This window comes from Lethenteron reissneri, chromosome 28 (genome assembly GCF_015708825.2).
Source record: "Lethenteron reissneri isolate LAM-NWPU_2019-01 chromosome 28, ASM1570882v1, whole genome shotgun sequence".
Lineage (NCBI taxonomy): Eukaryota > Metazoa > Chordata > Hyperoartia > Petromyzontiformes > Petromyzontidae > Lethenteron > Lethenteron reissneri.
The window spans coordinates 11,603,886-11,627,053 of NC_083806.1; the positions used below are offsets into that span (position 1 = coordinate 11,603,886).

Genomic DNA, 23,168 nt, shown 5'->3' on the forward strand with positions numbered 1-23,168 from the left:
CACAAAGACAAAGATCCCCAGTATAGCCTCTGAAGACAGTTGGAGCAAGTGCTGCTAGCAAGTAGCAGCACCTATAAAGACCGCACTGCACACGAGGGGGGGGGGGTGCGATGGGTGGGTGGTCAGCACCACGCCCGGCCGCCTTTGTCTCCCCAGTATCGATGTTCACCACACATCGCACCAGGTTACTCATCAGAGGCTGAGTCGACTTAGGGGAGTCCCAGGACCGGTTCAGGTAATCGTCACCTACACGTGCTGCTACTCGCTAGCAGCACTTGCCCCACAGTCGGTGAAGACTTGCCGGTGGATCTTTGTCTTTGTATCTATGCAAGGTAGCCGCAGGGGGCGGCTTGCCTCGCTTTTTAATGGCTTTGGCGTCACACGCTTTTAAAACGCCACAATTTCGGCGGTAATGCCAACATATCATCCTACATACAATAGAGTCAGTAGATACTACTATAGAGTCAGTAGATACTACTATAGAGTCAGTAAATACTACTGTGGAGTCAGTAGATACTACTGTAGAGTCAGTAGATACTACTGTAGAGTCTACTGTAGAGTCAGTAGATACTATTATAGAGTCAGTAAATACTACTATGCCTACACATCATCATCATCACGGTGGCTAGGAGATGTTAACTACCTCGCCTGGTATACAGGAGGTCGTGGGTTCGATCCCGACCCTGACGCCTGCTGCTGTAGATTTGGAGTCTGCGTGTCTCTCTCTCTCATCATCATCACGGTGACTAGGAGATGTTGACTACATCGCCTGGTGTGCAGGAGGTCGTGGGTTCGATCCCGACCCTGACGCCTGCTGCTGCTGTATATTTGGAGTTTGCGTGTCTCTCTCTCCCCGTGGTCGCGTGGATTTTTCTCCGGGCCCTCTGGGTTTTGCCTCCCACATTTACAATCAACACCACCACGCGTTTAGAGAGTATTTGGCTACATTTTCACGTGATCAGCCACTTCGTTGAGCTATGATTTGTGATGGCCAGGTCGCTTCTGAGGAAGAGCTGGTGTAGCTCTGTGGGGCCTTTCCTGGTTAAAATAAAAAAAAAATTCTAGATTTTAAGCTTTCGTGACTGCAATGATTTATATTCTTAGGTTTTTTTTCGGTAAAGTCACGTAGGTAAAAAATTTAATTAAAATTAATAAAAGTAAAATAAAAATAAAATAAAAATCACGACGTTTCGGAGGCAACACAAGCTTCCGTCTTCATGTGGAACCGTCACAGCACGATTGCTTATCAAGTGAGAGAAATTCCAAGAAAACAGTCCTTCTATATATACTGGTTGAGGGTGTGAGGAGCCAAGGTAGGCCCTGAATATTATTTTTGTGAGGTTCGGTGCTGCTGAAGCACGAAGTTTAGTTTTTAATTTCGTAAATAAGAACTATAACAATAGGCGACGTTTCGGGCAATGCCTCTCTTACCTACCCTCCCCCAGCACACATTCAGTCCAGAGAGGGACTGGTTTACAGTCTTTGCGGATTTCACACAGCACTTAATATCAAATGTTGGGCTTTCATTCGAATGCCATTATCCTGTGGCGGGCCATGGCCGCGAAACGTCGCCTACAATTTACTTGTTCTTAGTTAAGTCTCACACACACGCACATAGGCACGCGGTCTTGTTGTTGACTAACGTGCTGAGTTTCCGAGGCTATATAGAATATCAGCTGAATTAATATCAGTGTCGATATGCGTGTGTGTGTGTACCCGTGTGTGTGTTTGTGTGCTTCTGAGCATTCCCCTTAGGTCGACTCAGCCTTAAATGAGTACCTGTAGCGGTGTGTATACGCCTCGTCTGTGTGTACGTGTGCGTGTGTGTACGTGTGTGTGTACGTGTGTGTTTGTGCGTGTGTATGTACGTTTTCGTGTGTGTGTACGTGTGTGTACGTGTGTACTGTGTGTATGTACGTGTGCGCGCGTGTGTGTACGTGTGTGTACGTGTGTACTGTGTGTATTTACGTGTGCGTGTGTGTGTACGTGTGTGTACGTGTGTACTGTGTGTATGTACGTGTGCGCGTGTGTGTGTACGTGTGTGTACGTGTGTACTGTGTGTATGTACGTGTGCGTGTGTGTGTGTACGTGTGTGTACGTGTGTACTGTGTGTATGTACGTGTGCGTGTGTGTGTGTACGTGTGTGTACGTGTGTACTGTGTGTATGTACGTGTGCGTGTGTGTGTATGTACGTGTGTCTGTATGTATACGTGTGCGTGTGTATACGTGTGTACTGTGTGTATGCACGTGTGCGTGTGTGTGTGGAGCGGTGGTGTAGCGGTCAGCGCGCTACGAACCCGGCGACCCGAATTCGATTCCCGCTCACGGCCAACACCCAGTGACGATTATCTGAACCGGTCCTGGGCCTCCCCTAGGTCGACTCAGCCTCAAATGAGTACCTGGTGCGGTGTGTAGTAAACATCGCCACTGGGAAGACAAAGGCGGCCGGGCGAGGTGCTGGCCACCCGCCCTCTCGTGTGCCACAGTGCCGGCCTTCACAGGTGCTCGCTAACAGCCCTTGCCCCAACAGTCTGTTAGAGGCTATACGGGGGATCTTTACCTTGTGTTTGATTATACACGTGTGTGGCTTTTTTTTGTTTTATTCGAATTATACACGTGTGTGCACATGACACACGTGTGTGTGATACACGTGTGTGAACGAATTGTACCCGTGTGTGTACGTATTTGGGGCATGATACACGCGTGGCTGTGGACATTATGCGCGCGTGTGTGTGTCTGTGCAGTATTTTATATATATGTGTGTGTACGTGTGCGTGTTCATTGTGTGTGCGTATGCATCATACACATGTAGTGTGTGTGTATTACACACACACTACATGTGTGTAACATGTGTGTAACACACACGCACACCACATGTGGTGTGGTGCCAAAGCTTCATTGGCGCTGGGGGGGAGGGGAGACAAAGGCGGGCGGGCGTGGTTCTGACCACAACACCCCGTTGTGTGCCCGACATTGGTGCTCGCCACTGCACTTGCCCTGACGAGCTCGTGTCGGCTACACGGGGATACTTTGTCTGAGCTACGTTCACATCGGTGTCTAAGGACTTGCTGGGGAGCGGTGGCGCAGTGGTTAGCGCACAACGTCGCCGGCGAATATCTTTGGGCCTGCCCTAGGTCGACCCAGCCTCAAATGAACATCAGGTCGCGGTGTCTGTGAACACTCAGCACTGGGGAGACAAAGGCGGCCGGGCGTGGTCGTTGCTGTTGGCCAACCCACCCGCTCGCGTGTCGTTCCGGCCTTCAAGAGGTGCTTGGCTAGCAGCACTTGCCCCGACAGTCTGTTACAGGCTACACGGGGGATCTTTGTCTTTGTGTACGTGTGTGTGTGTGTGTCTGTGTGTGTGTCTACGTGTGTGTCTGTGTGTCTCTCTGTGTGTGTATGTGTGTATGTGTATGTGTATACGTGTGTATGTGTGTATGTGTATACGTGTGTATGTGTGTGTGTGGGGAGCGGTAGTGTAGCGGTTAGCGCGCTGCACTACGAACTTGGCGACCCCGGTTCGATTTCCGCTCACGGCAAACACCAGTGACGATTATCTGAACCAGTCCTGGGCCTCCCCTAGGTCGACTCAGCCTCAAAATGAGTACCTGGTGCGGTGTGTAAACATCGCCGCTAGGGAGACAAAGGCGGTCGGGCGTGGTGCTGGCCACCCACCCCCTCGTGTACCGTTCCGGCCTTCATAGGTGCTCGCTAACAGCACTTGCCCCTGCAGTATGTTAAGGCTGGGTGGGGGCTGGGGGGGAGGGAGTGGGGGGAGTGGGGGGTGGTGGGGGGGCGGGAGTGGTGGGGGAGGGAGTGGTGGGGAAGGAGTGGGGGGAGTGGGGGTGGGGGGGTGGGGGGAGTGGGGTGAATGGGGGGAGGGAGTGATGGGGAAGGAGTGGGGGGAGTGGGGGGAGGGGGTGGGGGGTGGGGGGAGGGGGTGGTGGGGGGTATCGCGCGCTGGGATCTTTGACTCCGTGACCCGCGACGCCGCGAAATCGCCACAGACCCCGCGGCGATCCCAGATTGTTCACCTCGCCACCACCCCCCGGAGCTCCGGTTGGCTCGGTTGGCTAGGTACGGTCCGAAAGAAGTCCAACACACACACACCACATACACAACACACACAACACACCACATACACAACACACCACACACACACACCACACACACACCACACACACAGCACACACACCACACACACACAACACACACCATACACACACACCACACACACACACCACACACACACACCACACACATCACACACACACCACACACACACACCACACACATCACACACACACCACACACACAGCACACACACACAACACACCACATACACAACATACCACACACACACACCACACACACACACCACACACAGCACACACACCACACACACACAACACACACCATACACACAGCAGAACACACGGCTGCATGCGAACTCAAGTCTCGAGGTGTCTCCAAGCGGCGTTGACACGCGAAGTTCAGAAGGCGACAACGCTGCGTTTTGTGTCGTGTGTGGTGTGTGTGTGTGATGTGTGGTGTGTTGTGTGTGTGGTGTGTGTTATGTGTGTTTTGTGTGTGTTTTGTGTGTGTTGTGTATGTGTGTGTTGTGTGTGTGTGGCGTGGGTGCTGTGTATGTGTTGTGTGTATCAATGGGGAGCGGTAGTGTAGCGGTTAGCGCGCTATGCTATGAACCTGGCGACCCAGGTTCGATTCCCACTCACGGCTAACACCAGTGACGATTATCTGAACCGGTCCTGGGCCTCCCCTAGGTCTACTCAGCCTCAAATGAGTACCTGGTGCGGTGTGTAGTAAACATCGCTACTGGGGAGACAAAGGCGGTAGGGCGTGGTGCTGGCTACCCCCTCTCTAGTGTGCCGTGCCGGCCTTCACAGGTGCTACTCGCGAACAGCACTTGCCCCAACAGTCTACTGAGGCTACACGGGGGGATCTTTTGTCTTTGCTAGCTGTGGTGAGTTACATTGCACTGCGGTCACCCGTAACCCCCCCTCTCTCTGCTGCACTCTCCCTCCCCTCTCCTCTCTGATTTCGCGACGTACATTAGTACAGGTCACACCCGACCGAGCGTGTCCACCCCCAGCCCCGCCCCTCCCCCACCCACCATCCCCCCCACCCCACCCACCACTCCCCACCACGCCACCCACCACTCCCCACCCATCCCTCCCCCACCCACCATCCCCCCCCCACCCACCATCCCCCCATCCCACCCACTACTCCCCACCCACCCCTCCCCCCACCCACCATCCCCCCCACCCACCATGCCACCCACCACTCCCCACCCACCCCTCCCCCACCCACCATCCACCCCCACCCACCATCCCCCCCATCCCACCCACCACTCCCCACCCACCCCTCCCCCACCCACCATGCCCCCCCACCCACCATCCCCCCCATCCCACCCACCACTCCCCACCCACCCCTCCCCCCACCCACCATCCCCCCCACCCACCACGCCACCCACCACTCCCCACCAACCCTCCCCCACCCACCATCCCCCCCACTCCACCCACCATCCCCCCCCACTCCACCCACCATCCCCCCCACCCCACCCACCACTTTCCACCACGCCACCCACCACTCCCCACCCACCCCTCCCCCACCCACCATCCCCCCCATTCCACCCACCATCCCCCCCCACTCCACCCACCATCCCCCCCACCCCACCCACCACTTTCCACCACGCCACCCACCACTCCCCACCCACCATCCCCCCCACTCCACCCACCATCCCCCCCACCCCACCCACCACCCCGCCCCCACCCCACCCACCATCCCCCCCTACCCCACCCACCATCCCCCCCCACTCCACCCACCATCCCCCCCACTCCACCCACCATCCCCACACACAAAGACAAAGATTCCCCTTCCCCCCATATAGCCTTGACAGACTGTCGGGGCAAGTGCTGTCAGCGAGTAGCCAGCACGCTATGAAGGCCGCCACTGCCGCACACGAGGGGGTGGGTGCCCAGCACCACGCCCGACCGCCTTTGTCTCTACACAGTGGCCATGTGTTTCTTCACACACCGCACAAGGTACTCATTTGAGGCTGAGTCGACCTGGGGGAGGAGGCCCGGGACCGGGTTCAGAATCATCGTCACTGGCGGTGTTGGTGGTGGCCGTGAGCGGGAGTCGAACTCGGCTCGCCGGGGTTCGTAGCGCTGCAGGGCTGCTCCCTGGTGACCCTGATACAGGCACACCCCGGTTTAAGTCGAGGATGCGTTCCTGGAAACCCGTAGACGGAGGATGCTCAGGAAGGCGGCGCGCACCTGCACTGCGCGACCGTCGGTGTCGAATGAACTGCTCAAACTCAATGTTATTTCAACCAGCCAAGGCCACGCCGAGATGCGCCTCGGTGTGTTCTTGAGACGCGACTTTGGCTGTCGCGAATGACCGCTCAGCGAAGTTGGCTCGTCGTCATCATCGTCATCATCGTCATAATCATCGTCATCATCATCGTCATCATCATCGTCGTCGTCATCGTCATCATCATCGTCATCATCGTCGTCATCATCATCGTCATCATCATCGTCATCATTGTCGTCATCATCGTCGTCATCATCATCATCGTCATCATCATCGTCATCATCATCGTCATCATCATCGTCATCATTGTCGTCATCATCGTCGTCATCGTCATCATCATCATCGTCGTCATCGTCATCATCGTCGTCATTATCATCGTCATAATCATCATCATCGTCGTCATCGTCATCATCGTCGTCATAATCATCGTCATCATCATCGTCGTCATCATCATCATCATCGTCGTCGTCATCGTCATCATCATCGTCGTCATCATCGTCATCATCGTCGTCGTGACGTGGAGATTCATAGCAACAGCCAAATACTGTGAACGCATTTCTCTCTTGTCAATGTGGTGGTGGTGGTGGTAGTGGTGGTAGTGGTAGTGGTGGTAGTGGTGGTAGTGGTGGTAGTGGTAGTGGTGGTGGTAGTGGTGGTGGTAGTGGTGGTGGTGGTGGTAGTGGTGGTAGTGGTAGTGGTGGTGGTAGTGGTGGTGGTGGTAGTGGTGGTGGTAGTGGTAGTGGTGGTAGTGGTAGTGGTGGTAGTGGTAGTGGTGGTAGTGGTGGTGGTAGTGGTGGTGGTGGTAGTGGTGGTGGTAGTGGTAGTGGTGGTGGTAGTGGTGGTGGTGGTGGTAGTGGTGGTAGTGGTGGTGGTGGTAGTGGTGGTAGTGGTAGTGGTGGTGGTAGTGGTGGTGGTGGTAGTGGTGGTGGTAGTAGTGGTGGTAGTGGTGGTGGTGGTAGTGGTGGTAGTGGTAGTGGTGGTGGTAGTGGTGGTGGTAGTGATGGTGGTAGTAGTGGTGGTAGTGGTGGTGGTAGTGGTGGTGACGTTTGCCGTAAACGAGGAACTCCCGGGGAGGGAGGGGCGGGGCGGGGTCGTGGGGGTCATTGCCGAATGCTCCCTAGCGCAGCGCGCTAACCGCTGCGCCACCACTCCCCACGTGAACTCTCGCTCGTGGGGGGCTGTGGGGGGCTCTCAGAGGGGGGGAGGAGGAGGAGGAAGAGGGGGGGTGGTAATTCCATCAACCGGCTCACAGTTAAAGGGGAGTTCGTTTGCACTGCACCGGCTCCGGTTCACCGGCTCTCGCTCCCGCTGCCTCTCCCTCTCGCGTATGGCAGCAACATGTGGCGGTGCCTTTAATCTCTGCCTCTCTCTCTCTATGTAGCGTTTTAACGCATATATAGGTCTCTGTAAGTGTCCAGTGTTCGTCTCAGTATCTACATGTATCTATATTGAACTTCTTTCGCACCCTACGTAGCCAACCGTGCTCATCTTTGTACATCCATGGGTATCTATGGGTCTGCATAGGTGCCACGGTGGCTAGGAGATGTTGGGTGGGGATGGTGGGGAGGGGCTGGGAGGGAAGAGTGGGGAAGGGCTGGGTGGGGAGGGTGGGGAGGGGCTGGGTGGGGAGGGTGGGGCTGGGTGGGGGGTGGGAGGGATGTGGCTGGGTGGGGAGGGGCTGGGAGAGGAGGGTGGGGAGGGGCTGGGTGGGGAGGGTAGGGCTGGGTGGGGGGGGGGCTGGGTGGGGAGGGGCTGGTCACCCCGTGGTGCCCTTATAAAACTCAACGTTTAACCTACTCACGCCGGCTTGTGCCCGCCCTCACAGTCGGCATATTTGCGGAATACACCACGCCGCCGTTGACCCTGGCCATTGACCGAGCAGCCCAACGTTCCTACCAGCTCCCTCCGCAGGACAATGTGTTCATCATCATCGTCACGTCGTGGAAATGTCTAGCAGTCAAACAACTCCAAACGCGCGATTCCACCCACAGACCACAAATTCGCGTCAACAAATATAGTTTGGCAAATTTATTTGGCCACATTCTACCTCTGAGCATATATATATAAAAAACAATGTGGGTGTATGCGTTTAGTTTTTTTCAACATGGTGTCTGCGTTGACTGTCACGGGATGTGCACCGATGATCTGAGTCGCAGAGCGCCGTGTGGACTCAGGGGCGAGGGTTTACTTACTCAGAAGTTGTTCCCTGATGTCAACTTCCGCGGGCCGTTGTCCCTGGCAACGGGGACTTGGGGGGTGGGGGTTGAGGCGATGAGGCAGCTGCGAGGAAACCTCCTCGTCGATTCAGACTCGGAAAGTTTTTATTTATCCCGGAGGATAAATCCGATGAGCTATGAAGCTCTTCCCCCCCCCACCTCCTCCCCCCCAACAGATGTCCCGCTGACAGACAACACCGGTGACGATTATCCGGACCGGTCCTGGGCCTCCGCTAGGTCGACTCAGCCTCAAATGAGTAGCTGGTGGCGGTGTGCAGTAAAACATCGCCACTGGGGGAGACAAAGGCGGCCGGGCGTGGTAAATAACTGTAGATGTCTACATCACTGGGGGGGGGGGGGGGGTGTAAGACAAAGCCGGTCGCCTCCTGTTCTGTCTGGTCGTGAGTGCGGCTGAGCTTGCAGGCGGATTTGTGGCCACCATTACGGAGCCACCCCAGGCGACTGCGTGGTTTATTGCAGCCAATAAACCAGAGAAGGAGAGAGAGAGAGTAGGGGGGGGGGGAGTCCATCACACACAGAGAGAGAGACTTTTAAGAACCAAAGTATGGAGGAGAAAAAAATAAAAAATAAAAATCCGCAATTTTAATGGGACCTTAATAAGTGGTGCCAGTGATGAATGTCCCATTCCCCTCCCTCCCTCCGTCTCGCTCACTTCAAGCGCCTTCTGTAAAGAGGGGCTCAGCCTTCCTGCCCTTTAATGGGCTCCTGCGTGCCCTTGTGTGTTTAGTGTGTGTGCGTCTGTGCGGGGGGGGTGTGTGTGTTGGTGACCTGGGGAGACAAAGGCGGTCGGGCGTGATGCTGATCGCGCACCCACTCGCGTGCCGTGCCGGCATTCAAAGGTTCTCGCCAACGGCACTTGCCCCAACAGTCTGTTAAGACTATATGGGGGGTCTTTGTGTTTGGGGAGCGGTGGTGCAGCGGTTAGCGCTACGCTGCGCTACGAACCCGGCGACCCGAGTTCGATTCCCGCTCACGGCCAACACCACCAGTGACGATTATCTGAACCGATCCTGGACCTCACCTAGGTCGACTCAGCATCAGATTACTATCCGGTGTGGTGTGTAAACATCGCCACTAGGGGGAAGACAAAGGCGGCCGGGCGTGGTGCTGGCCACCCACCCCCTCGCGTGCCGTGCCGGCCTTCATAGGTGCTGCTACTCTCTAACAGCACCTGCCCCAACAGCCTATTAAGGCTACACGGGGGATCTTTGTTTTTGCGTGTTGGTGTGCGTGTGGCGTTGCGTGTGGGTCCACTTCAGCAGTTGTTTCTTGCTGTGGTTGTCCCACCTGATGACGGACGCTTGTGTTGCGCCCGAAACGTCGTGATTAAATTTATTTTTATTTTATACCTACGTAACTTTACCGAAACAACCAAAGAGTATGTTGCGTCTTCTTGGGTTTTTGCGTGTGGGTGTTTGTGCCCATCAAACTAACATTGCCCAAAAGGCGATAACATGCCCATCAACATCTCCGTCCTTCTGAATGAGGCGCTCGCTAACATCATCACGGTGGCTAGATGTTGACTACCTCGCCTGGTCTACAGGAGGTCGTGGGTTCGATACCGACCCTGACGCCTGCTGCTGTATATTTGGAGTCTGCGTGTCTCTCTCTCATCAGCATCATCACGGTGGCTAGGAGATGTTGACTACCTCGCCTGGTGTACAGGAGGTCGTGGGTTCGATACCGACCCTGACGCCTGCTGCTGTATATTTGGAGTCTGCGTGTCTCTCTCTCATCAGCATCATCACGGTGGCTAGGAGATGTTGACTACCTCGCCTGGTGTACAGGAGGTCGTGGGTTCGATCCCGACCCTGACGCCTGCTGCTGCTGTATATTTGGAGTCTGCGTCTCTCTCTCTCATCATCATCACGGTGGCTAGGAGATGTTAACTACCTCGCCTGGTCTACAGGAGGTCGTGGGTTCGATCCCGACCCTGACGCCTGCTGCTGCTGTATATTTGGAGTCTGCGTGTCTCTCTCTCTCTGCCCGTGGTCGCGTAGATTTTTGCAGAGTCCTCTGGGTTTTCCCCTCCCACATTTAGAATCAACACCACCACGCGTTTGCCGTTATTTGGCTGCAGCTGTACATGCCCACGTGATGACGACGATGATTTGTCGATAGGCCAGGCCGCTCCTGAAGCAGAGCTACACATCTCAATTGGGGCCCTTACCTGAGCAACTAAAACAACAGGCTGAGGACATCGAGTCAGGGGTGGGCGGCGACGCGGGCGACGAAAGAGCTTCACGGCTCATCGGATTTCTCCGGTCCGAATAACCCTCGTTACCCTTGACCCCGCAGACGATCCTCAACTCCATGCACAAGTACCAGCCGCGGTTCCACGTGGTGCGCGCCAGCGAGCTGCTGCGGCTGCCCTACTCTACGTTTCGCACCTACGTGTTCCCCGAGACGCAGTTCCTGGCCGTCACCGCCTACCAGAACGACAAGGTGGGTGTTAGTACACGGGCGGTGTTAGTGCACGGGCGGTGTTCGTACACGGGCGGTGTTAGTGCACGGGAGGTGTTAGTACACGTGTGGTGTTAGTACACGGGCGGTGTTAGTGCATGGGCGGTGTTAGTGCACGGGCGGTGTTAGTACACGGGCGGTGTTAATCTATGGGAAATGCATTTCAAAAGGCAATGTTAGTCTATGGGTAATGTTAGTCCATGGGCGATGTTACTGTATGGGTAATGTTAGTCTATGGGGTGGTGTTCGTCTTGGGATGGTGTTAGTCTTGGGGTGATGTTAGACTATGGGGTGATGTTAGTCTACGGACACAAACACGCACAACACAGCTGCACACACAAAGATCGCCTGTATAGCCTGAACAGGCTGTTGGGGCAAGTGCTCTTCGCATCTGTGAGAGCAGGCACGGCACACGAGGGGGTGGGTGGCCAGCACCACGCCCGGCCGCCTTTGTCTCCCTAGCGGTGATGTTTACACACTCATTTGAGGCTGAGTCGACCGCCTACCGCACACACAGACCAGATGGTCACACCTACCAACTCTGTCGGATACTCACTGGTACCGCTGCTGGAGACTCGGCAGATGCAACCAGGAGGAGAATCCGAAGCAACGAAGGGACTCGAGATTTAAACATCACGGTCAGGGCCTTTGAGAAATCTCTCGTGGGCTGGCTCAGAGAGAGAGTGGCAGTGGTGATTGACAGCCGGCATTGTCTTGCACAATGACGATACGAGGAGGCGAGGAGGGGGGGGGGTACTGGAGGGGAGGGGGGTGATCAGACCCCATGGCGAGATGTTGACTACCTCGCCTGGTGTGCAGGAGGTCGTGGGTTCGATCACGACCCTGATGCCTGCTGCTGTATATTTGGAGTCTGAGTGTCACTCTCTCTCTCATCATCATCACGGTGGCTAGGAGATGTTGACTACCTCGCCTGGTGTGCAGGAGGTCGTGGGTTCGATCACGACCCTGACGCCTTCTGCTGTATATTTCGAGTTTGCGTGTCTTTCTCTCATCATCACGGTGGCTAGGAGATGTTGACTACCTCGCCTGGTGTGCAGGAGATCGTGGGTTCGATCACGACCCTGACGCCTGCTGCTGCTGCTGTATATTTGGAGTTTGCGTGTCTCTCTCTCTCCCCGTGGTCGCGTGGATTTTTCTCCAAGGCCCTCCGGTTTCTCCCTCTACATTTTGCATCAACATCACCACGCGTTCAGACTGTTTGGCCGCAGCTGCTGTAAATTCCCACGTGCTGATGAGCCGCCAACTTCGTTGAGCTCTCACTTGTGGCTGCCCAGGTGGATTCTGAACAAAAACGAGCCCACGTAGCTCAGTGGACGTTACCTGGTGAAAAAAAAAATTTCGTTTATCTCACAGGAGCATAAACCATCGTCAGGGGACACTCCGGTCGTAAGACGCCGGTGGTCACCGCATCATCATCATCATCGTCGTCGTCGCGCGCCGCTTTCAGAGGCGCTCCGGTGGCCGTCTGGAACGCCTCTCCCCTCTGAGATTAGGGGAGCCACTGGGGAGCTTTGATGCACTTTAAAATCATCGTCGTGATCATCGTTCAGATTGACAAACGCATTTCTTGAGCACTGCTCTGTGTTGTGTTTTTGACGTATTCGTCCTTCCACCGGGCACCCCCGAGTAGCACGGCCGGCTACGTATGGTGCAAAAGAAGTTCAACATACAACATACATATTGCTATAAAAATATTAAAAAAGTAATCATAATTGCTATGCTATGTAAATGAAAAGAACAATTTGCTAAAACTTGGCCACAATATCTGGACTTGTCTTCACATAAATCCATGCATCGATTTCTGTTTATATGATTGTGGTTATGGTTGTACTTTATTAATCCCTAATCTCAAACATTACATACAATTAAGCAAGAAATGGTAAAAAAAAAACAGAGCAATGTAATAAAATACACTCTTGGGCATTATTGTAAAAAAAGAATTAAAAGTCCATCCCATGTGTTGGTGAATGTTTTAATATTTTAGACAAGAAATTAGTTTTCAAATTTAGATATTTTTCTGGGGGGGGGGGACCCCCAGACCCCCTGCAAAATCTGGTCCCCCCCAATGTTGACTCCATGGCTACGGCCTTGACATACATACATCATACGTACGTACTTATACATACACGTACCTGCATGCATATCCGCGCCGGATAAATAATGTAGGGGCACCGGGGAGGGATTTATGGCTTGGACAGACCACGTCCAGCATCGCCACGTGGGAGATGATTGAGTTGGCGGTGTGGGGGTGTGGGGGGGTGTGGGGGGTGTGGGGGGTTGGTGGGGGGGGGGGCGCGGTGTTGCCCAGACGTCAGTCAGTGACCGCCGAGGGTCACGTGGGCGTTGTTAGCTGTGAAGTGGCCCCCTAATTCAATTTGGGGGCCGCTGCTGCGGCCTAATGCGATCACTTAGCGAGCGTTTACTTAGACTGCCCGCTGACGCAGCGTGGGGGAGGGAGGGGAGGGGATGGAGGAGAAGCGGGGAGGAGGGGAGGGGAGGGTGGGGGGAGGGAGGGAGGGAGGGGAGGGAGGGAGGGGAGTGTGGGGGGCAGTGAGGGAGGGAGAGATGGAGGGGAGGATGGGGAGGTGGGGAGATGGGGAGGGAGGATGGTGGAGGGGGGATGGAGGGGGGTAAAAGGGGGAGATAGAGGGGGAGGGAGGCGGGAAGGGGTGATGGAGGGAGGGTGGGGAGGGGAGAGAGGGAGGGAGGGAGGGGAGGGGGTGGAGGAGAGGGGAGGGGAGGGAGAGAAACAACAACAACAACAACAATCTCTGCCCCGCGTGGCCTCACGGGGCCCGCGGGTGCGGGCAGCAAATCGCAGCGGTGCCAACGTCGAGAGGGCGCGGCCGTGGGGGTGACCGGCGACCACGCCCGGCCGCCTTTGTCTCTCCCCCCCACCCCCCACCACGCCGCGTCGACCCAGGGGAGAGACTCCAGGACCGGCTCGGATCGCGTTGTTTGGTGGCCGCGAGCGGCAATCGACCTCGGGTCGACCGGGTTCGCGGCGCAGCGCACTAACCGCTGCGCCACCGCTCTCCACGCGAGGCACACCCGGACGCCATGGTGGCTAGGAGATGTTAACTACCTCGCCTGGTGTGCAGGAGGTCGTGGGTTCGATCCCGACCCTGACGATGCCTGCTGCTGTATATTTGGAGTTTGCGTGTCTCTCTCTCATCATCATCACGGTGGCTAGGAGATGTTGACTACCTCGCCTGGTGTGCAGGAGGTCGTGGGTTCGATCCCGACCCTGACGATGCCTGCTGCTGTATATTTGGAGTTTGCGTGTCTCTCTCTCATCATCATCACGGTGGCTAGGAGATGTTTACTACCTCGCCTGGTGTGCAGGAGGTCGTGGGTTCGATCCCGACCCTGACGATGCCTGCTGCTGTATATTTGGAGTTTGCGTGTCTCTCTCTCATCATCATCACGGTGGCTAGGAGATGTTTACTACCTCGCCTGGTGTGCAGGAGGTCGTGGGTTCGATCCCGACCCTGACGATGCCTGCTGCTAAACATTTGGAGTCTGCGTGTCTCTCTCTCCCCGTGGTCGCGTGGATTTGTCTCCGGGTCCTCCGGTTTTCCCCTCCACATTTAGAATCAACATCAACACGCGTTTGGAGTTATTTAGCTGCTACTGTTCATTTCCACGTTGATTTATCAATTGTGCTCAGTTGGGTCTTAGCTGGTAAACTGAACCACAGCTCAGTAGTTGATATCTTGCTTTATTCTCGCCACTAACGTGACGGGTGACGTCTCCGCGGCGCCCGTGCCAGACTAGGTGCACATCGTGCCGTGGGTAGCGGACTATAGCCGTACACACCGGGAGCTGCGCGCGTTACATGGCCACGATTTTCCAACTCACAACAAAAATAAATAAATAAATCTATATCAAGCAGAGCATGTCATCCGTAGATCCCCATGCGCCACCGTGTATGATGAGCAGGAAATCAACAGAAGCTGCAGAGTAAACGGCCAGGGTTTCGGTGGGGTATGATGGCCAAGTTAGAGAGGTGAGTTGTGAAGACGACTTTAATAACATCTCTAACGACTCCCAGGGTCAGCTTAGCAAGGGGCAAAGCGTTGATCCCAAGTCACTCACCCACTCACTCACCCAGTCACTCACCCATTCACTCACCCAGTCACTCACCCACTCGCCCACTCACTCACCCAGTCACTCACTCACCAACTCACTCAGTCACTCACCCACTCAGTCATCCATTCACTCACCCAGTCACTCACCCAGTCACTCACCCACTCACTCACCCATTCACTCACCCATTCACTCACCCAGTCACTCACCCACTCACTCACCCAGTCACTCACCCACTCACTCACCCACTCACTCACCCAGTCACTCACTCACCCACTCACTCACCCACTCACTCACCCAGTCACTCACCCACTCACTCACCCACTCACTCACCCACTCACTCACCCAGTCACTCGCCCACTCACTCACCCAGTCACTCACCCACTCACTCACCCAGTCACTCACCCACTCGCCCACTCACTCACCCAGTCACTCACCCACTCACTCACCCACTCACCCAGTCACTTACCCACTCACTCACCCAGTCACTCACTCACCCAGTCACTCGCCCATTCACTCACCCAGTCACTCACCCACTCACTCACCCACTCACTCACTCACTCCACTCATCCACTGAATCACCCACTCGCTCACCCACCCACCCACAAGACAGACTTACACGTCTCTAACGACTCTGGTTGTTCTGATCGTTACCGAAGGGCACGAAGCGTCGCTCCGCAGTCTGGGAGCTGCGCAGTGGCAGCCACCGGCGCGACCACTCCCAGCAGCAGCAGCAGCAGAGCGGCTGGAGACCTCGCGAGTCGCGAGCAGAAGAAGCAGACGACGAAGACGAAGATCACAGGGACGCGAGGGGCAGGCTCAGAGCAACGGGAGTCATTCCACGTTCCTCGGCCGAGGATAACAGACCAACGACCGCTCCGCTCCCCTACTGACCGCCCCACCCTGTGCCCCCCCCCCCCTCCTCACACTCCCCCCCCACCACCTTTCGCCCGTCCTGAACCTCAGATCACGCAGCTCAAGATCGACCACAACCCCTTCGCCAAAGGCTTCCGCGACACGGGCAATGGACGTCGAGAGAAACGGTAACGGAGTTCCACGGAACACCCCACTGATCGCTGGGGGGAGGGGGTCCCTGAACCCCCCTGAACCTGCAGACTGGACCGTGTAGAGGAGCTCACAGATCCTTGCGAGATCCATGGACACGGTCCACATCTCCCGTGAGCTTCTCGGGCAGGCGACGTTTCGCTGGCTGGGTCACGTTGCCCACAGGCCCAGCCACCGCATGCCCAGCCACCGCGTGCCCCAGCCACCGCATGCCCAGCCACCGCATGCCCCAGCCACCGCATGCCCCAGCCACCGCATGTCCCAGCCACCGCATGCCCAGCCACCGCATGTTCCAGCCACCACATGCCCAGCCACCGCATGTCCCAGCCACCGCATGCCCAGCCACCGCATGCCCAACCACCGCATGGCCAAACAGCTTCTTTTTGGCTGCATAGCGGGGCTAAACGGGCACGGTGCGGCCTGGAGAAGAGATGGAGTGATGGGTGAGTGGGTGGGTGAGTGACACGGGCTAGAAAAGAAATGGGGGAGTGGGTGGGTGAGTGACACGGGCTCGAGAAGAGATGGAGTGATGGGTTAGTGGGTGGGTGAGTGACACGGGCTAGAGAAGAGATGGAGTGATCGGTGAGTGGGTGGGTGAGTGACACGGGCTAGAAAATAAATGGGTGAATAGGTGGGTGAGTGACACGGGCTAGAAAAGAGATTGAGTGATGTGGTACAGGAGGATGTGGAGCTGAGTCGGCTTGCCGATGACTGGTAGCAGCGGTGTCAAGATCGGCCTCTGTGGAGGAGGCTCGTAAAGGACGCTACTGGGCAGTTGGAGGCAGTCGCCCTCCAACAACAACGGAGGGCGGAGGAGCGACGCTCACAACAACGAGCGGAGCGCCGCGCGACTAAAACACAGTCGACCCGTGGCACCTGCTGGGTCTGCCCCGTGACCTCCTGCCAGCGGGCGTTCGACACTTCACGTGGCATTAACGTGCACCTAGCCTGGCACGGGAGTCGTGATAACGTCACCGCCACTTAGTGGCGAATGGCGGTTGTTGTTGTGATGGTGGTGGTGTTGGTGGTGTTGGTGATGATGGTGGTGATGGTGATCGTGGTGGTGGTGATGGTGATGATGGTGGTGGTGATGATTATAGTGGTGATGGTGATGATAGTGGTGGTGGTGGTGGTGATGATGATGGTGGTGATGGTGGTGACGGTGGTGGTGGTGGTGATGATGATGGTGATGATGGTGGTGTTGGTGATGATGGTGATTGTGATGATGGTGATGGTGACGGTGGTGGTGGTGACGGTGGTGGTGATGGTGGTGTTGGTGATGATGATGATGGTGTTGGTGATGATGATGATGATGGTGGTGGTGGTGACGGTGGTGGTGATGGTGGTGGTGATGATAGTGATAGTGGTGATGGTGGTGACGGTGGTGGTGATGGTGGTGGTGATGATAGTGATAGTGATGATGATGATGGTGGTGGTGCAGCAGGCAGCTGGCCCTGCAGTGTCTCCGCGCCTTCGAGCAGCAGGCGCGAGGAGCGTCGCGCCGCGGCCGCTCGTCGCCCGGCCGCGGCGACTTCGACGACGACGACGACGAAGACCACGACGACGACGAGGAGGAGGAGGAGGAGGAGAAAAAAGAGCGGCCCAGCCCCAACACAAGCCCCGAGCACAACACTCCGGGTGAGACGCAACACTCCACAACACTCGCGGAGAGACACAACACTCCCGGAGAGACACAACACTCCGGGTAGACACAACACTCCCGGAGAAACACAACACTCCACAACACTCCCGGAGAGACACAACACTCCACAACACTCCACAACACTCTCGGGGAGGCACAACACTCCCCGGGTGAGCTAAGTAGCTATTGGATCGGGTTTCATCGACAAAATCGTCGGTTCCCTGGTTCTATTAACGCCGTCTCTCAGAATCAAAAAGTATATTTAATTCTGCAGGAGGCACGGGGTCAGAAAGCTACAACACGATAGGAAAATACGATAGAAGTGCAAATGATAGGAAAGGTAAACACTTCAGTAAAAATAAATAAGTAAAAATAAAGTATAGAAAGTTCACATTGTGTAAGGACATCAATTTCCCAAGCTTGAGCAAGGCAGCATTGAGTCGGATGGTCTTAGTCTCAGTCTGAACTTAGTCTAACTTAGTTTAAACTAAATTACGTTATTAATCTTCCCAGGTAAAGCTCACTGACCTTTTAGTTTATTTTTCAGAAGCCACCTGGCCGCCACAAGTGAAAAAGCAGCTCATCGATGTAATGGCTTTTCATCATCATCATCACGTGGAAATGTCTCGCAGCCCAATACTCAGAACGTCTGGTGGTGACGTTGATTCTAAATGTGGGAGGGAAAAACCGGAGGTCCCGGAAAACAATCCACACAACCACGGGGAGAGACACGCAAACTCCAAATATACAGCAGCAGGCGTCAGGGTCAGGATCGAACCCACGACCTCCTGTACACCAGGCGAGGTAGTGAACATCTCCTAGTCACCGTGATGATGATGAGAGAGAGACACGCAAACTCCAAATATACAGCAGCAGCAGGCGTCAGGGTCGGGATCGAACCCACGACCTCCTGTATACCATGCGAGGTAGTCAACATCTCCTAGCCACCGTGATAATGATGAGAGAGAGAGAGACACACGAACTCCAAATATACAGCAGCAGGCGTCAAGGTCGGGATCGAACCCACGACCTCCTCCAGTACTGAGTGGTGGGCGCTCTCCCCGCGGTTTAACCTTTGCCCTTCCCCCATATTCGTTGGGTCTTTCGGTGAAGTCGTCACGTAGAAGGGTTGAACGAAAATAACAAAAAAATTGCGACGTTTCGATCGCAACACAAAAGGTCGCCTTTCCCTGATGACGGCCGCTTGTGTTGCAATCGAAACGTCATCGTTTTTTGTTATTTTATTTCAACCTACTTGCGTGACTTTACCGAACGAGCCAAAGAATATTTTAATGTAGTTTTAGATGGCCAGCGAAGCCGTTAACCCGGAAATGAGCGATCCCTCCGCTTTTTATTGACCGCAGCGTCTCACTCTTTGCAAAAAAATAAAATACAATTATAATATCACATCTTCTTGGTTTTGTCGGTAAAGTCACGTAGAAGGGAAGTAATACAATAATAAAAATAAAACGTTATTTTATTATTTTATTACATTTTATTTTTATTATTTTATTACTTCCCTTCTACGTGACTTTACCCAAAAAACCGAGAAGATGAATCCCTGCAGTCACGAAAGCTTTAAATCGAAATATAATATCACAGTAGTGGAATTGCTCTAAAATTATTATAAAACGTAAACACTACTTTTGAAATGTGTCTCTTTAATATATGTAAAATATTAGTTATTCACTAATGTTGACTGAGTGGTGGGTGCTGAGTGGTGGGCGCACTGAGGGCCCCTCCCCGCGGTTTAACCTTTGCCCTCCCCCGGGGCGAAGACAGCTGACACCGGTAGAGGACCCCGCCCCCTCCACCCCCCTCCCCCCTTTACCCCCTCTCCCCTTTACCCCCTCCCCTCTCTCCGTCACCACGGTGGCGAGGAGATGTTGACTACCTCGCCTGGTGTACAGGAGGTCGTGGGTTCGATCCCGACCCTGACGCCTGCTGCTGCTGTATATTTGGAGTCTGCGTGTCTCTCTCTCTCATCATCATCACGGTGGCTAGGAGATGTTGACTACCTCGCCTGGTATACAGGAGGTCGTGGGTTCGATCCCGACCCTAACGCCTGCTGCTGTATATTTGGAGTCTGCGTCTCTCTCTCCCTCTCATCATCATCACGGTGGCTCGGAGATGTTGACTACCTCGCCTGGTGTACAGGAGGTCGTGGGTTCGATCCCGACCCTGACGCCTGCTGCTGTATATTTGGAGTCTGCGTCTCTCTCTCCCTCTCATCATCATCACGGTGGCTCGGAGATGTTGACTACCTCGCCTGGTGTACAGGAGCTCGTGGGTTCGATCCCGACCCTGACGCCTGCTGCTGTATATTTGGAGTTTGCGTCTCTCTCTCATCATCATCACAGTGGCTAGGAGATGTTAACTACCTCGCCTGGTATACAGAAGGTCGTGGGTTCGATTCCGACCCTGACGCCTGCTGCTGTATATTTGAAGTTTGCGTGTCTTTCTCTCTCCCCGTAGTCGCGTGGATTTGTCTCAGGGTGCCTCCGGGTTTTCCACTCCACATTTAGAACCAACATCACCACCACACGTCTCAGAGTTATTTCGCTGCTGGCTCTACATGTCCACGTGGTGATGATGATGATGATCAGCCGCTACTCTCAATTCGTGGTGTCCAGGTCGCTTCTGAAAGACAGCTACGCAGTTCAGTGGCGGCCTTACCTGGCTAAAATAATACATAGCTGAAAGTAAATAGTTTAAACAATAATATTCAAACCCAGCTGACAATGGGACAATACAAACCTCTGCAGGCTGAGAGACTCGGGATCGCCTGTGGCTAGAAAGGTGCGAAATCGCTGCGTCACACACACGATCCATTAGAGAGGTTGTGGGGTTAGATCGCGTCAATATATAAATGTGTCGCTTAATTAACCCACTACCAGCCGAAACGGCCAATGAGCAAGGTTTGTTGTACGGATAATGTATCTATCGGCCCGTTGTCATTGCTATTACCTTATTGCAGACCAACTCAGACCTTAGTGGTCACCCCGTGGCCCCTTATACATCTCAACGTTCATCCCACAAAGTCCCATCACGAGGAGAGAAACACAGACAAATAGACACAACAATAATAATTCGGCCCGCATTGAAACGGCTGCACGCCTTATGGACCTGAAAACTCAATTTCCCTGGGCAGAAATCGCGGGGTAAACCGTGTGGGTTGACACGGTATGGGATATTGGTGGCGAAAGCCGATACGTGTTAAACTATAATCATGATGATGGTGGTGACATCAGCCACTTCGATAGATTCGCTGTCAATCGTAAAAAATAAGAATTAAACATGATTTGTTATTATTATAATTTAAATCTTGACTTCAAGCTTTCGTAACTGCAGGGATTCATATTCGTTGGGTCTTTTCGGTAAAATCACGTAGAAGGGAAATAATACAATAATTAAAATAAAATATAATAGACGCTGTCTTTCCGACAGACATGTTCTTCACCTGAGGACGGCTGCGTGCGTTGTGGCCGAAACATCGTGAGAATAATTTTATTATGTTTTATTTTTATTATTTTATTATTTCCCTTCTACGTGACTTTACAGAAAGAACCAAGAAGATGAATCCCTGCAGTCACGCAAGCTTTAAAGTCACGTACAACGGTTGAACGAAAATAACAAAAACACTGCTATGTTTCGATCGCAACACAAAAGGTCGCCTTTCCCTGATGACGGCCGCTTGTGTTGCGACGAAACGTTGTCATCGTTTTTTGTTATTTTATTTCAAACTATCTACGTGACTTTACCGAACGAGCCAAAGAATATTTTAATGTAGTTTTAGATCGTCAGCGAAGCCGTTAACCCGGAAATGAGCAATCCATCCGCTTTTTATCGACTGCAGCGTCTCACTCCTCGCTAAAAAAATACAATTATAATATCACAGTTGTGGAATTGCTCTAGAATTATTATAAAACGTAAACACTACTTTAGAAATGTATCTCATTAATATAAGTAAAATATGAATTATTCACTATTGTTGAATAATTAATGATTCACTATTGTTGAATAATTAATATGCATTTGTTTATTATTATTGTCTAATTGCGTATAGTAATTCATGATATACATTTCGAAAGTAGTATTCAATAATAGTTATTATATCATAGTCATATAATTACTATAACATGGTTGGCTACACATACATAATACGATTATTATGGTTAGTATTATTTTACCACTTAGAATGATTTATCACCCTTCAAAAACTTCACGAATGTAAACTCTCAAACAGACTTTGTTCCTAAAAGGATAAAACGAAGTTCAACATATTTTATCCCCCCCAAATTCATGCGAATTATTGTCTCTGTTGCGGTAGCAGCGGCATTGTTTGTATGAAAAAATATTAAGAATACGAGTTTTGATTTAAAGCTTTCGTGTCCGCAGGGATTCATATTCTTGCTTCTTTCGGTAAAGTCACGCAGAAGGGAAAAAAAATAAATTGTTATATATATTCATACTCTTAGGTTTTTTTTCCGGTAAAGTCACGTAGGTAAAAAAAATATCAATAATAAAATAATAATAAATGAAAATAAATCAATTGAATTATTTTCATTTATGATTATTTTATTATTTTTTTACCTACATGACTTGACCGGAAAAACCCTAAGAGTATGAATACTTGCAGTCACAAAAGCTTCAAATCTAGAATATATATTTTTTTACTGTATTATTTCCCTTCTACGTGACTTTACCGAAATACACAATCATCATAATACGAGTGTTGTACCCTTCCTGGCATTAAAACAGCAGCAGCAGCAGCAGCGGTTGCTTGAATATGTTCAAACACGAAACAGAAACCTTGCGCAAGGAATGAAATCACCGCATTAACCACACGCACGGCACCTGTGGTGAGCACGTGGCGCTGATGAGATTCATATTCTTAAATAAAAATAAAATAAAAATCACGACGTTTCGGAGGCAACACAAGCCTCCGTCTTCCGGTGGAACCGTCACAGCACGCTGGCTGTATCAAGTAAATGACCTAAGAGTATGAAACGTCGTGATTTTTATTTTATTTTAATTTTTTACCTACGTGACTTTACCGAAAAAACCCAAGAATATGAATCCTTGCAGTCACGAAATCTTCAAATCTAGAACTGATGAGATTCGTGGCAATGTCTTTTAAACCGGAATGGCCTCCACCAGACTCAGCAGCCTTCTGCATGGCCCAGCCTCGCCACCAGTGTCAGGCCAGAGGACATCGCACAGACAGCGAACAGCACGAAGACATTTCCACTCTGAGACATCTCCTTTACCAGTGGCAAAATATAGTAATAGGTTTTTTTACCCTTTCAAAACTG

The 23,168-nt window shown here is 53.0% G+C and overlaps 1 protein-coding gene across 2 annotated transcripts in view; it reads left to right on the top strand.

Annotated features, from left to right (window-relative positions):
- LOC133348960 (T-box transcription factor TBX2-B-like) overlaps nt 1-23,168 on the top strand; it is a 38,487-nt gene that overhangs the window by 9,370 nt on the left and 5,949 nt on the right. The window contains exons 2-4 of one of the 2 annotated variants that reach the window (XM_061562120.1): nt 10,872-11,018; nt 16,113-16,189; nt 17,653-17,849. In XM_061562120.1, the coding sequence (XP_061418104.1) occupies nt 10,872-11,018; nt 16,113-16,189; nt 17,653-17,849 (421 nt within the window). The remainder of the gene's footprint in view (nt 1-10,871; nt 11,019-16,112; nt 16,190-17,652; nt 17,850-23,168) is intronic. The other variant, XM_061562121.1, reaches the window with a different exon arrangement.